Raw genomic sequence first — 15,026 nt, 5'->3', positions numbered from 1 at the left:
CTACTGGGCAAAACGTCACTATACAGTTAAATAAAAAGAAAACTGAATGAAATGAAAATGTAAGAATTTATTTCCTGGCAACATTTATTTTTAGACCGGCGCTGTGCTGTATTCCATTCTGTGTCAATTTTTCGAAAATTCCATTTTATTTTGTGATCTGATAGAAAGATTTCACAAAATGAGCGGCTTGGTCAGGTCAGCACACAGAGTAATCCAGGGATGTGTTAAAAACACAGGCATAGCGAGTGCGCTAGTGAGCCGAGCACAGGCCCCCGTGAAGCGCGATTTCACGAGAGGAATATGGCACATGAGCTGCTCAAAGAGGATGGACGGGCCTGCGGCCACCAGCCTGCTCCATAACCATTCCAACACATGCAACTGCGGATGCGGTCTGAAAGCCCTACACACGAAAGGTACTTTCGGTATATTTTTAGGTTATGTCTATTGCGCCATGCTTAACTCATCCCTGTGATCCCTGCTACCCTGGTCCTTCCTTAATATTTTTTATTGGTTATAGAAGACTACGGACGTGAGACTTCTACCAAGAATAGGCCGTTAGGTTAGTCCTATTACCTAATCCCTGCCGAGTTCTAGTAAGTGCCTTGTTCCTTACTAAATTTGTATCTCCTTGTGAAGTGCTGCGTCGAGCCAACTAAAAGCAGCTACAATTTTTTTTCCATCCTCCTTCTTTTCCAAATCCAAATTAGTTGTTTAGTTATACTAGTTGAAGTAGTAACAGATTGGTGTAGTTTTCAATCTTTACAATAATTTAGGGAATCATTTTAATAAATTAGGTTGTGTTAAAAAAAAGGTTTTTTAGATAGAGAAAAAGGAATTTTTTAGATCACTATTTAAAATTGGTTGAAATACATAGGTGAGCGAGAACTGGTGGAATTCCTCACAGAAGAGATTGTGGCGGAGAGGAAGGCACAGAAGTTGAAGACCCTGCCCGCGGAGGTGGACGGCTTCAAAGTGACGGGGACTGGAGCTGAGGTGCTGCTGTCCAAGGCACTGAAAGATGAAGTGTGAGTCTTATATTACAATATATACATAAAACTACTATTTTAACCAGTTCATTAGTAACGGTAATTATTCTTGCTTTCTAAGAAGCAAAAATGTAAAATACAATTGAACAACCCTTAGCAAAGTTCTCCGTTTCAGCTCGGTCAAAAACCCTCACAATTACATATAAATAAAGAAATACAGAACATCAACAGATGCTTAGTCGCTCATCTCATGGGTGACCACAGCTTACATGTATCTGAAGTAGCCAAGTAGGTATGGGAACTTTCAGCTCCATTGAATAATGGGAAGTGGGTCTAATTTAGACTGCAAGATTAGAGCTGAACACATACATATATCAATACAAAACAAGTCCAAGTTAAATAAAAGCTTGTAATTATACAAACATCTTGTATTTTAATCATGTATTCTAGCAATAGTTTACCTAAACTGCATACCATGTATTTACCAACTAGCTTATATTTACAGAATAAACGTAACATTCAACGTGAACCACACCGTCGACTCGGACGATTTCGGCGAAGGCGACGCGCAGCCAGAAAAGCAGGAGTTCTCCGAGATGCGCTCCAAGCCGCAGTTTGAAGTTGACATCGTGCGTGGCGACACCACACTTGGATTCACCTGCTCTTTCCTACAAGACCCGCCTACTACCAATGCTGATGAGTATAGTGAGTATCCACATAACCATGAGCTTCAGATTAATAACGGAGAGTTTAAGATCTATGATCTATGAGTTTATGTGCTATCTTATGTTATTTATTTCCTTTAATATAATTCCCCTAGTGTACAGTATAAACTTTCAATTATGTAAAAGCATGATCTTCATGGTCAACTGCGGAAACTTTCACATTGACAAAGTAAACTTCACCTCTTTACTTCATTATGTTGTAAAGTTGTATTTGAATTTATCACTTTTGTTGCATGTATGTCTGCACCTAATAGTTATAAAAGTTAATTTCATACGAATGAAAGTTAAAAATATTTTTATTGCGATGTACGGCACGGCCATTTTTGTCATTGTCAATCAAATGTCATTCTCAGCTACTGCTGCTGCCACAGACAGTAGACAAGATGGCGCCCGTCGCTGCTGCAAAGGCTGCGTTCAGCTTATGATAGGGCCGTGTCGTACGGCTGCGATCGTGACCCACAAATGGTCTCGCCGGAAGATCAGCGCTGACTTTCGGGTCAGTATTATGCTGAGGCGAGCCCACTTCGTGGTAAACTTTAACGCTTACCAAGTTTTTGAATATTTATAGTTTTTAGTTATACTCTTGTATGTAATTTTAGTTTTAAGTTTATCACGAATAAAATACTTGATTCTGATTCTAAGATGCGCTCCTAGCCTGTAAAGCCCCGTCTCCATATCGCGCGGCAAACTATCGAACATTGGCTCGCGCGGCAGCCGTGCGCAATGGATACCGGGTTGGCTCGCGAGCCAGCGAGTTGGCTCGAAGCCAACCCGGTATCCATTGCGCGCGGCTGCTGCGCGAGCCAATGTTCGATAGCTTGCCGCGCGATATGGAGACAGGGCTGTAGGTTAATACTTTTAGTTGGTGTTGCGACACCATGCTCAGCCGGCCTAGCCAAGGTTACAATCGCTCTCATTTCGACAATGAAACACTTGTGTCTCTCTATCACTCTTCCATTTTAGTGCGACAGTGACAGTTGCGTTTCGATCGCAATCGATCGATCGATTGGCATGTTGGCTATGCGGCCAGCTTTACATGCTCTAGTTATACTTTCAAGCCCAGACAATTTCAAATTAAAAAAAAATATTGAACCAGACATTCTTCTGACGTGTGAAAGTATGAAACTTTGACATCAATTGGCAAATCCAAAAGCCATAAAAACATTTAAAAAAAGATACATTTAGGAGCCATATGATCTAAAATAATCCCTGCATATTACGCCACACTAGATTCTCCCATTAATGGAGAAATCTGGTGCCATTTGCAGGGTACAGCAAATCATATGCACATCCAGAAATAGGTTGGTACCTTACTTCTGCATAAAAGTATGAAACAAATAAATTATTGGACATTCTTATACAAATTTACTAAAGTAGCCCCACAGTAATTAAATGTACCAAGGAAACCATATACCCAAGAACAAACATTTGTACTCATCAAACTTCAAAGAGATAAATGCCCCTAATGGATTTTAACATGGGACCATTAGCTTAGGAGGCACTAGGCTACGTATGTCGTCATTGCGGTCAACTCAATCCAAAGAAATGAATTTAAAATATGTTCTAAATCTAAGTTTTATTTTTTAGTTATTACTGGGGCTCCCAGAAGACGTATAGAGTCTGTTCGGAAAGAGAAGAGTCGTGGAATGTATTCATATACATTCCACGACTCTCTTTCCGCACAGACTCTATACATAATTAAATAACGAATTTTATCAATTTTTTTTCAGATGACATATTCGGAATCGACGAGGTGACCCTATACAAGGGAGAGTGGAATGACAAGGTGTACGCGGTCGCTGGTGACGTGCTTGACGGGGTCAGTACGAAAACTTATCTTCTGAATACATGCTTATTTAACCTTTTGAACGCCTAAAGTCTAAACTAGTCATGCCCACCGCGCCAAGGACCACTATAGGTGTTATAAGACCACTATAGGAGGGTGTTTTGTTATGGCGGACGCTGTCAAAGTAACCTTCACACTTACGAGTACGGTTTACATTAGCTCGCATGTGCCCGGTGTCTTGGTGTTTGAGTGGTATTTGTGTTTATGACATAAAGCGTTCAAAGGGTTAACTAGCGCTTACTTAACTGCTCGCTAAATACAGCATGACCCTTTAGGCCTTAGTATGCAAACACTGTTGTACGAATTTAACCGCCTCGTTTATTTATTTCGTACCTTGTCACAGTGACAATCAATATGAAAGTCCCTAGAGACCTCATAATATTGTCACTGTGACAAAGTACAAAATGGGTAGGAAATTAAATTCTTACTGGACGTACATAGCAGCAGTTATTACTACAGGATAAGCCTGAACCTTTAGCCCCTTTTTGCCGTAGTTGTTATAATTTTAAAATATATTTGCTAAAGGAACTTAAATATTCAATGAATAGGCTGTATGGAAATTGAGTGTGTTCATTTTAGTTCTCAACATGTCCACTAGATGGCGCACCGAGGGAACGAGAGAATGAACCTCGTGCAAAGGTTTACAACAATAAAATTCGATAACAACATTACATATTCATCGTGTTCTGAACACTAGAATGTTTTTGACTACAAAATGATAATAATATTATCCTTATTTTCGTTCTGTTTATGACTAGGCCTATTGGTCTAGTGGATCTGCCGATGGACTGCTACGCAGCGGTCCCGGGTTCAATCCTGGGACAAGTCCTTGTTGATGACCAGTTTTTCACCCCATTTCTTTCGCCACACTTGATACTATAATAAATGTAGTGGTCAGGTGCCAAAATCGGGGGATATTGTCAGCTCTGATGTGAAGTTATTCCTCATCATTTGGGAAATATTCATTGACGTGCGACATTTTGTTTATTTATCTGCCATCCCTTTAGGCTTTTAAATGTTAATTGACTCTTTTATTGGTTAGGTATTATCACGGAAGAAAGAAAGAGCGCGCCGCGCTCTAAGGGGAAACGGCATGTGCCTGCATTAGTATGGGAACCTATGTCGCCAACACGCTGTCACAAAAATTGGCCATATTTTCTTATTTCGAAAGGGATTATGAACCCTCACCCATCACAATAATTTGAACCTTACAGTAAAGAAAATTATGTCGAAATTGCACTACGATTTTTATTTATTGTAAATAGTCATTTATGCTCTATCCCTTTTACACTTGCATGGCTTTTCCAAGAGTGAATGCGATAGGATAAAATATTCGACTATGACGTTGACATATGCGATAGGGATGTGCATGATTCGGTGTGATATCGATAAACGCTTATTAATAATTAGTTTAAGTACACGTAAACTACTCAGTTTTTTATACATATGTATACTATATTTTCTGGCGAAGATTAGGTTACCTACTTACTTTTTAATAAAAAGCGGCCAAGTGCGAGTCGGACTCGCCCATGAAGGGTTCCGTATTTAGGGAATTTATGACGTATTAAAATAAAACTATTTACTAGATCTCGTTCAAACCAATTTTCGGTGGAAGTTTCATCATATATTTTTTTTTTGTTTTATCATTCTCTTATTTTAGAAGTTACAGGGGGGGGGACACTTAGGACATTAGAAACCTCAATATCATTTTTGAAGACCTATCCATAGATACCCTACACGTATGAGTTTGATGAAAAAAATTTTTTTGAGTTTCAGTTGTAAGTATGGGGAACCCCCAAAATTTATTGTTTTTTTTCTATTTTTGTTTGAAAATCTTAATGCGGTTCACATAATACATCTACTTAATTACCAAGTTTCAAAAGTATAGTTCTTATAGTTTCGGAAAAAAGTGGCTGTGAGGCTGTGACATACGGACGGACAGACGGACAGACAGACAGACATGACGAATCCATAAGGGTTCCGTTTTTTGCCATTTGGCTACGGAACCCTAAAAACGCTAATTAAAAACAATGGAAATATAGTTGGTCAAGCAGATCTTGTCAATAGAAAAAGGCGGCAAATTTGAAAAATGTACGCGCGAAGGGATATCGTCCCATAGAAAATTTGAATTTCGCGCCTTTTTTTACTGACAAGATTTGCTTGACCAGCTATATCAGGCTCTCCAAACCCCGGCCCGTGGGCCAAAATGTATGGGTAGTTGGGTACAATACTATAAGAAAGACTTTAAATCAAATAATCCATTGAATAACAATAAATAAGTAAGAACATCTAGCTAGAGGAAAAACAAAAATAAATTATCAAGAACATGTATGAACCTAAACAAAACGAACTGTGTATTTATACAAACATCGACATCGGTAACTTTTTTGATATGGTCCTCGCACTGTGGCCGAATAGCGCACCCGTACGTGACTTTTACGCTAAGTAGATATCAACCTTATCTCATTTACATAAATTTGATTTTTGTACTAAACAATCCAAAAATCCTTGCGGAAACTGAAAATGTAAAAAATATTGAAATATTACATGAAATAATACTTACCGATGATATGAAATGCCTCCATGTCTAATATTTTTTGTCCGGCTAGTGTTTTTACACTCCAAAATGGAGCAGCACGGCATATTTGTAATTATTTGTAATTTTAACTGGAATCGTTTTCACATCTGACATTTCATAAGCGCCATACTGAACTGACAACGACTGACAGTAGCTTGTGGTGAAAGTGTGATCAGCTAATCATAATGCTGCCACACGCTATACACCTACGTTTCGCTTCTATTACTTCTTTGTTTTGTGGGTATTATGATACTTAATAAACATTGTCTTTGAATTTTATTGTCAGTATTTAATATTATTAAATTATATGGATAAAGTTCATTCGCTACGTTACACAAAAAATTGGGGGAATCTTATTTTACCATGGATACATTTTTTTACATGTATCATTTGTTCAATTTTTTTTTTATTTCAGTACCTGTACGACCTCCTCATGAATGTGCTGGAAGAGAAAGGCATCAGCAATGACTTCGTTCAGAAACTGTCAGATTTCAGCACGGGCTACGAACACGCTGCCTACATCAACCTTCTCGAAGGCATCTCCAAATTCACCATCGGAAAACAATAAATTTGTCTATAGCTATTAAAAAAATAGTCTATGGTATGAACATACCGTAAATTTGTCTATGGTCATTGGTACAAATGAAATACCGCAATATAATGTGGCACAGGAGGCCAATAGCATTTATCTTGCTAAAACAGCTTTAAAGGATGTTAGTTTAGTTGACAAAGAAGTGTTTTGTTCATTTTAGTGATATTTGGTTAGTTACGTTTGAATAAATGTATCCCAATTTAGGTGATTGTTGTTTTAATTAATTTCGCTTAGTGTTATATCAACATTATGACAAGCCGCAAATTTATCACTTTTATCAGCAAGGCCAGGTTTTACGAGTGATAGAGAGGCAGAAAACGAAATTTCGTGTTTCGCGGTATATCCTCTGTTTATGCTAGTGGCGCCCCCTGCGCAGAGTTTTGCGTAATATTCCCTATCAAATCCATCTTATTATATTTACGAGTTAAATACAATGACGTATAAAATTCTTTTTCTACTCCAGCACTTAAATGTGTCAATTAAATGACTGACAGTGATATCTAAAGCAATGTCATTTGAATGCTTTGTCTATAGGCTCATAAGATGACTGCTAGCAGTCATCTTATGAGTATAATACAACTGCTTTATTTTTTTTAAAGATACAAGTTCCGATCATCTTGATTGAAAGAGGTATGTTTTCATTTACAATAATAACTCTTTTTTTTTTTTAAATAATAACTCAATTTTTTTAAAATAATAACTCTTTTTTTTTAATAATAACTCTTTTTTTTTAATAATAACTCTTTTTTTTTTTTAAATAATAACTTTTTTTTTTTTAATAATACCTTTTTTTTTTTTTTGCTGCTGCAACTGTCATAGAAAAAGTAATGTATGCAACAGCTCATAATTGGTTCTTAAAATTCTCGGGTCTTTTTTTACAAAACTCGACTACGTCTCGTTTTGTAACTTCGACCCTTGAATTTTAAGAACCCTTATTATATCACTGTTGCATAAACTACTATTATAGCTTAAAACTGTTTCATAATGAGATAAATAGATACAAAGTCGCAGCACGCAAGACACATTTCGCTCAAATTTCCCGCGCACACTCGGAATTGCAATCAGCTGACAAAACTATTGCGATCATTAAAAGTAGAAACATGAATAAAGCTTTCTGTCTCGCTCGCACTACCTTTGTTTTGCTTCTTATCAGCTGACCTGTGAGTTCTGTCAGACAAAGACCACTAATTCCCCCTTTCACCCATAGTTTTCACAAACGGCTACCAATAGAATCAACGCAATCTGGTAGGCTTTTATGATTGACCAATAGCCAATCGGTTTGAAGTTAGTTGCAATCGCTCGCAGCTGTCAAAATGTCAAATGACTGACCGACACCAAAATGAAGCGAGTTTTGTTTTACCTTGCCAAAATGGCTGACGCGTCGACATTGCGTGCTAAGAAAATACCCGATAATTTATACGAGCTGTGCTTAACAAGTTTAGTGAACTACTTGCAGAAATCAAAGTGCGAGCGGAATGATTTGCGATCACTGCCGGACAGCATCCTCATGGATGTATATTACAAGGTAAGTCTTGCATACACGAGTGCAGATAAAAACATTCTGGCTGCATTACCGTTATAGTGGCTGGTATTTTCGCATCTCGTAGTCAAAAGATTGGTGCGTGGGGATGATTTGTTGTGGGATTAGAAAGATTACGTCGGTTTAGTGCTTGTATCGAAGCAGTGACCATGAACATAATTGGCGTAGGAGCAAGTACCTAGACACTTTCACTGAACAATGTACGGAGCCGGGGCACGGTGGGAGTGCGACGTGCCGTGCGGCTCTTTGTTACGAAACACCACTACACCGATATTGAAAGTTTGAAAAATAATTGAAACCGTAAACAATAATGTCATAAACTCATAAATCATATCGGAACGTTATTGTTCTTGTTGTAAATGTGTGTTCGGCCACAAATCATTTAGAGGCATATGTTTTAAGTTCCAACAAACATGTAATACTTGTTTTGAATAATAAGATAACGTTAAGAAACATGACACTCTTCTAAACACTTAGAACTTATGAAAAAACTTCAGTTGGATGACATCACCCTCTTGAGTTTTATATTTTATGTTGGATGTGTGAAACTTTCCTTGCTTAGTAGGTACTTACCATCACTTTGATGACATCACACAACTTTCAATTCTTGCATGCATTAGCATTTATATGTGTGAGAGATCTTTTATGTATGCTAATTTACACAACAATAGCCAAATAGATCAAAAGACACTTTGTTTAACTTAAACCAAAATTATTATACCTATCTTTAAATCAAAGCTATCCACAAATGTCTACTTAGGTTTATTATTTATTTCCTGTGATGTTTTTTAACATGCATAATAAGTATGTTGGGCCTCCATTGCCTGGGTAGTGGGTGAACTGAACCTATTGCTAGGACAGTTGGAGGCTAATAATGATAATTATGGTTGGTTGGCCATTTTAGTATTGAACAAGATTTTCAACATTTAAAATGGTAAAATAAATACCCATATCATTTTAATGTGTGATAATACATATGTGAACTGATCTTCTGTGTCAGTGACTGATTGCTAATTTAGGCTGGTGAACAAACTTTATAATCATCTCTGTTATATAATAGGATGTAATTCCATTTGACCTCATAATTATCTGCTTTGGGTGTTTATATTTTATGTCATGACACTCCAAAACATAACGCAGAAATGGTAATTTTCTGCTTGATTTAATTTATGGTCTTGTCAGTTATTGATTGCTCAGATAAAATTGTCATGATGAAATATTTCTAAACTATTGAGTTTCATTCAATTACAACAATCTGTTATTCTCAAATATTTATGTAAACTTTATTGCACAGTATAAGTTGTACAAAAGGGGTAGTTAATTTAAGGGGAATTTCGAATAATATGATTCTGGATCCGGTATTCAAACCCAGGACTGCAGCTTCACAGGCAAGGTCACTACCCACTAGGCCAGACTGGTCGTCACTTGTCTCATATCATTTAAAAATCTCCTTGTTATGTTTTCCTCATACATATTGTTATCGCCTAACTACCTATTTCAAGTGGAATAAACTCAAAAATAACATATTGTATGTCTTAATTCTTATCTACGTATATAATAATAAAAGTGTAAACTTTACATTGTAATGTGTTCCTCTCTCTGCGGCCCTGACCACCGGTAGCTTGGGCCCTGCCCCGCTGCCGGCGGCACCCTAGGTTAGGTTTTTTTATAATGTGTTTATATGTATTTTTTATTGTTTTGTAAGTGTTTTTATATTTTACTTTTATATTCATATTGTAAAAAACCCTAACTTAGAGAAGATAAATAAATAAAATAATAATAATAAAAGACGTTTATTCAAAGAGTTTGAACATAGGTACATAATAAAAGTACACAATAATGCTTACAAACTAATTGAAAGGGAAGGTGGCTCATCTAATGTCTGTGCCAAAAGACTATGGGGCACAGCGGCCCTAAAGACTTCCAGCAACGGATGCTGTTATTCTGCCACCGCCGTATTTATATCTAGCTAAGGACAGTAGAAACATTTACACTATTACACATAGGACAGGATAGCAAAACCGAACAATGCGCAGTGGATAAAAAAGTGCTAACTTAATTAAAATTAAATATCTAAAGGTCACTCAACCAAAAGTGTACGTTAATTCCTTTTGGAGGTCCAGTAAATAAGCCTTGCAACGTAGTTTGAAAACCGCCAGGGACTTACTGTTAGCTGCTGGTGGCGGCAAATTGTTCCAGCATTTAGACGCAGCATAGCGAAAACTGCCTCTAAATGACTGAAGCCGGAGCAGTGGAAGGGAGATACGCTCTTGTTGCTCACGCAAACCTTTCAACTTTCGGTTAGGTATATAGTTTATAGTTAACGAGGAAGTTTTTTGGATTTTATCGTATGCTTAAATGCTTGAGTAATTGTAGATACCTACATGTAAACTTTACATTGTAATGTGTCATTCTATGGAACTTGCTAACTATGTAAACAAACCGCCATATTGAAATCGTCTCTGAATTTCAATTTACTAAAGTCTGTTTTTTTATTCCGTAGACTAAAATGACAACCACAAATGTCAAACGAAGAAATAATGTGACCAGCTTAAAACAAACAGTGCTGACCTTTGATTACGGTTTGTGAATAACCGATAAATATTAAATTAATTTTAGTTTCATAATAAACAATAAATGAAATCTACTCGCTACCTCGCTACATGATAGGAAACAAACAATAAATAAAATCTGACTACTAATCTACTCAAACATTAAAAAAATGACATTGACGTATCGGCGACCTGACGCAACGCCATTTTGGTATTTTTGGTTTACCTACTCGAAATTCATTACTTTACTCGTATAATGAGCGGATGTATTCAGTGCGTTTTCTCTCGTTTTTGTTACGTTTGTTGATTTTAGTTACCTATTATTTTACATTATTAAATTGTACAACGGGACTTAATCGCGTATCTAAGTTTTAAGATTTACCTCCGACGTTTCGAGGACGGCGTTGTCCCCGTGGTCTCGGAGAAGACTGGCTTAAGTTGACATCAGCATCTTCTAACCGCGCGAGTTTTTCGAACTACCCGCACTTGGTCTTGTTTATCCGCTTGAACGTTTTGCGCACTAGGGATGTCACTCTGTCGACACACAATCAATGGTTCGAATCGTTGTCGTTGTACAATTTAATAATGTGTAAAAATCGTGAAAGTTTAAATCAGACCTATTATTTTGTTACGTTTGTTGCATTATTGTTAAGTCACTTTACTTCATCAACAATGAACAAATATATATAAGTACCTCCCAATAGTTTATTTTCGGTTAGTACTGGTTGTGGCACATCACTATTTATAAGACGTAAAAAACTAGCAACACATGAAATGTCATTTTAGTCTACGGAATAAAAAAACAGACTTTAGTGACTTTTGTTTACATAGTTAGCAAGTTCCATAGAATGAGCGAATGACACTTTAGGCAGGCACCTACTCGAAATTAATAGATGTTTTGTTTGTTTTTCAATAAATGACCATAAAGTACATAATTTACATTATTTTGCATTCAATGGAGATCAAAGTTAATTAGTGACACATAGTCTAAAATCAAGGTAATTATAATTACCATTTGGTTACCATAAATAAATAATTTTCTTGTCAATTTACTCAATTTAGATTGTTTATTTTTAGTACTATAAGGTTCAAAATCATTTGGCTCGATTGTTGTTTCTTAGATAATTATTTCGGCAAACAAATAATGCTAATGGTTATCATTGAATTGAAAACAAAATGTCCTTTACCTACTTAATTAGTGCTTAATTACAAGTAATTTGAATAACAGTGTCAAATTACATTGTTGTTACTTGGATAGTTAGGTTTGTTAGTTAATTACTTTATTTTTATCCATAAACTTAAGGGCTAGCAAATAAAGATAAAAAAATTAATATTTATTTTTACTGTATTCGTATTATTTGGTTAATTAATAGGTTGAGAAACTGAATTTAAAGAATTCACTTACACTGTGCAAATTAGGAGCCTGTTAATAAAGCAACAAGTTACAATATTACTTGCAAGTCTAAAATAATCACGCTGATTTGACTATTTTATTCATAATCAATTTCTTAGGGACTCGTAATAGAGGTGCAAGCACGCACAGTCGCCATCAAATATATCGGAGCGGCCAAGGTGCTCACAAATATCGCCTCTATTGTCAAGGCTTTAGAGTGCGAGTTCAGATATTTTTGAGCGCCTCGGCCGCTCCGATATATCTGATGGCGACTGTACTGCTCGGTGCTCTTTGTAAAAATTGCATACAGGTACTTACTCGAAAATTGGAAGTAATACCGCAGTTACGGGATAGCCTAGAGGTTCAAGGCGTTATCCGCGTACAGACAAAGAAAATACATAAAATGCGATTGTAAAGCAAAGCATTTTATCCCTCTACGTAGAGATTGTGGGGCAGCTGACATTATCAAGTATAAATAACTGTGACGTCACGGCGAGTGAAAATCGCGTGGGGTGACAATATTGCCCAGAATAGACCTTGAGACTTGAGACATAGAAACACCTCGGACCTTTCTGTAACGCTTTAATTTAATGTCAGCTCAAAATAGACACAGTTTCTTGGTAATAATAATAAAAATGTGCTATTTTAATTGAAATAAATGGCTAGGTGGTTACGTTTTTGAACGCACGCGTAGCTCGTTTTTTGTGTCATTACTAGGCGGAAGGGAAGGGTACCATTGTCTTTGGTCTCAATAAGGGCAAATAGATGTTGCCTTTTTTATTTATCGAATGAATTGAATGCAGGATATGCCACAAAAGTTGGAACAATATTTTAAAGCAATAGTACCTATTTCAAAACCTTTTTTTTTTATGAACGGCTGTTACTTCGTGACTTTTGACTTCATATCCTAGGACTAGGGGATTCTTCATGTTACTAGGATAGGATGAGCACATAATATGAACAATAGAGACAACTGCATGATGTTCTGATCACATATATTTACGAATATTAATGAGGAAGCTTGGGAAGTTTGTATATTATGTCGTGGATGAGTGAGCTTAAACGGACTCTAAAGTCGCCAAGCGTTGGTCGCGCACATGGCCTCTTATAGGAGGACGGAGGACCAATCAAATCTTTATCCGTCCGACAATAGGTACATCGATTGTGGTCATTGTACTCCAGTGTTGCGCATGAGCACTGACTACGGCAAAGACTATAACTACTATAAGACTTGATTTAATGGAACTTGTTTTTTTTACGAAAAGCAGATATATAATGCCTACCTATCGAGCAGGTATTAAAGTTTTCCTTCCGTTTTATTTGCTCAAATTTTATTAATTAACGTCTAATTTCCGAGTAATGGTCATGAATGTCATGATAACAAGCAATTGATGTTGGGTGATTAACATACAATTGTTAATCGCCTTAATGCTTTCGGCCACGAGGCACAGACACATAAAGATATCGAATCTAGATTAGGTATGCTTTGCTTGTTGTTGTTTTTCTTTTATTTGACTTTGTTTTTATTTTCTGTTTTATTTTCATGACTCAGACACTAATATAAAAATCTATATCTATTGATATACATACATCAAATAACAAAAAAGAAATTGGTATTCTGTCATTTGTAGAGGCTTTTTTTCTGACTGGCTTTTTTAGACTGGTTTTACTCTACAGGTTAGGTCACTGGTTAGGATTATATTTCCTTCGCCAGGAGCTCGATGCCATAAAAAAAAGTTCCTATAACGATCGGATTATAAAATCATAATGTGGCCATCTCATACGGCCTTATGTGGTCATTTGTATGACTAACTAGCGACTTGCCCCGGCTTCGCACGGGTTAACAAATTATACATAAACCTTCCTCTTGAATCACTCTATCTATTAAACGCATCAAAATCCGTTGCGTAGTTTTAAAGATCTAAGTATACATAGGGACAGACAGACAGCGGGAAGCGACTTTGTTTTATACTATGTAGTGATGATGGCATTACATAACGTTTTCTTTTTACTGATCGCCCTAAAACACGCCACAACATTTTCCGCTGTCGCCAGTCCACTCCAAACTACAATCGAAAGTGTGTTTGCATTCAGAATGCTAATAGATTTCTAGTTTACGAACATTTGTTGTGTCAACATGTGAAAGTAATGTCAAGGATTCGTCGAATTCCGTCTTACCGAAAATAGAGCATGTTTGTTCTGGCGGGGTAAATTGTACCAAATTGTTTGTCATCGCAATTCCTGTTTGTATGAATATTTTAATAGTTTAGTCATTTGGTTCATTGTGTGCGACACTTCCTTTAACACTTTCAGTGCCAAGCGCCTTATTTCCAACACAAAACGTAGTGGGTTCTTGGCAGTAAATATGTTAAGTGTTCGTCTCCTGTCGTCGCCCTATGTTGTTTAGCACGACACGTTGTATGAAAGGCAGTACCTTTTTATCTATATGAAGGGTCCACGGAAAGAACATGTCTAGTCACATTTTTCGGAAAATGAGATTTTTATCTCAAAATGAAGAGCTCTTAATGAACTATTAGTTAGATCTTTTACTACCACAGTATAATAAATGTAACACAACTTTATTTTTAGTTAAATAATACCTGGTCACGGAATTACCATACGTTTTGACATTGTTACAAATTTTAAAACCACGATTACTCAAAATGTCACTAGTGTGACTAGACATGTTCTTTCCGTGGACCCTTCATATAATGTTGTCAATAGGAGACCAAGCACAATGTCAATAGGAGAGCAAACTCCGGACTGTTCATCGCTACACTCTACATATGTTGTTTTGTATGTTTTGTTATTCAC

General features: G+C 36.6%; 2 protein-coding genes across 3 annotated transcripts in view; both read left to right on the top strand.

Moving 5' to 3' along the window:
* Positions 1 to 76: 76 nt before the first annotated feature.
* On the top strand, positions 77 to 6,930 carry LOC134653131 (complement component 1 Q subcomponent-binding protein, mitochondrial). 2 transcript variants are annotated; one of them, XM_063508438.1, is made up of 6 exons: positions 77 to 413; positions 518 to 559; positions 875 to 1,025; positions 1,492 to 1,691; positions 3,442 to 3,530; positions 6,551 to 6,930. In XM_063508438.1, the coding sequence occupies exons 1-6, from the start codon at positions 179 to 181 to the stop codon at positions 6,701 to 6,703; spliced, it is 870 nt and encodes a 289-aa protein (XP_063364508.1). In that variant the 5' UTR covers positions 77 to 178; the 3' UTR covers positions 6,704 to 6,930. The 2 variants fall into 2 exon arrangements, with proteins under 2 accessions (XP_063364508.1, XP_063364509.1); XM_063508439.1 differs by lacking the exon at positions 518 to 559.
* Positions 6,931 to 8,051: 1,121 nt separating this feature from the next.
* LOC134653174 (amyloid protein-binding protein 2) overlaps positions 8,052 to 15,026 on the top strand; it is an 82,093-nt gene continuing 75,118 nt past the window's right edge. The window contains exon 1 of the mRNA XM_063508522.1: positions 8,052 to 8,252. Within this exon, the coding sequence (XP_063364592.1) occupies positions 8,067 to 8,252 (186 nt within the window). The 5' untranslated portion in view covers positions 8,052 to 8,066. The remainder of the gene's footprint in view (positions 8,253 to 15,026) is intronic.

This window comes from Cydia amplana, chromosome 12, assembly GCF_948474715.1.
Source record: "Cydia amplana chromosome 12, ilCydAmpl1.1, whole genome shotgun sequence".
In the NCBI taxonomy this organism is placed as follows: Eukaryota; Metazoa; Arthropoda; class Insecta; order Lepidoptera; family Tortricidae; genus Cydia; species Cydia amplana.
Note: the sequence above shows the minus strand (reverse complement) of the source record. Positions and strands in the feature narration are given on the sequence as shown.

Coding starts and splice junctions, on each gene's coding strand:
- LOC134653131 (XM_063508438.1), top strand. CDS start 179: ATGAGCGGCTTGGTCAGGTCAGCACACAGAGTAATCCAGGGATGTGTT. Junction 560..874: donor TACCAAGAATAGGCCGTTAG/GTTAGTCCTATT, acceptor TGAAATACATAG/GTGAGCGAGAACTGGTGGAA. Junction 1,026..1,491: donor AAGGCACTGAAAGATGAAGT/GTGAGTCTTATA, acceptor TTATATTTACAG/AATAAACGTAACATTCAACG.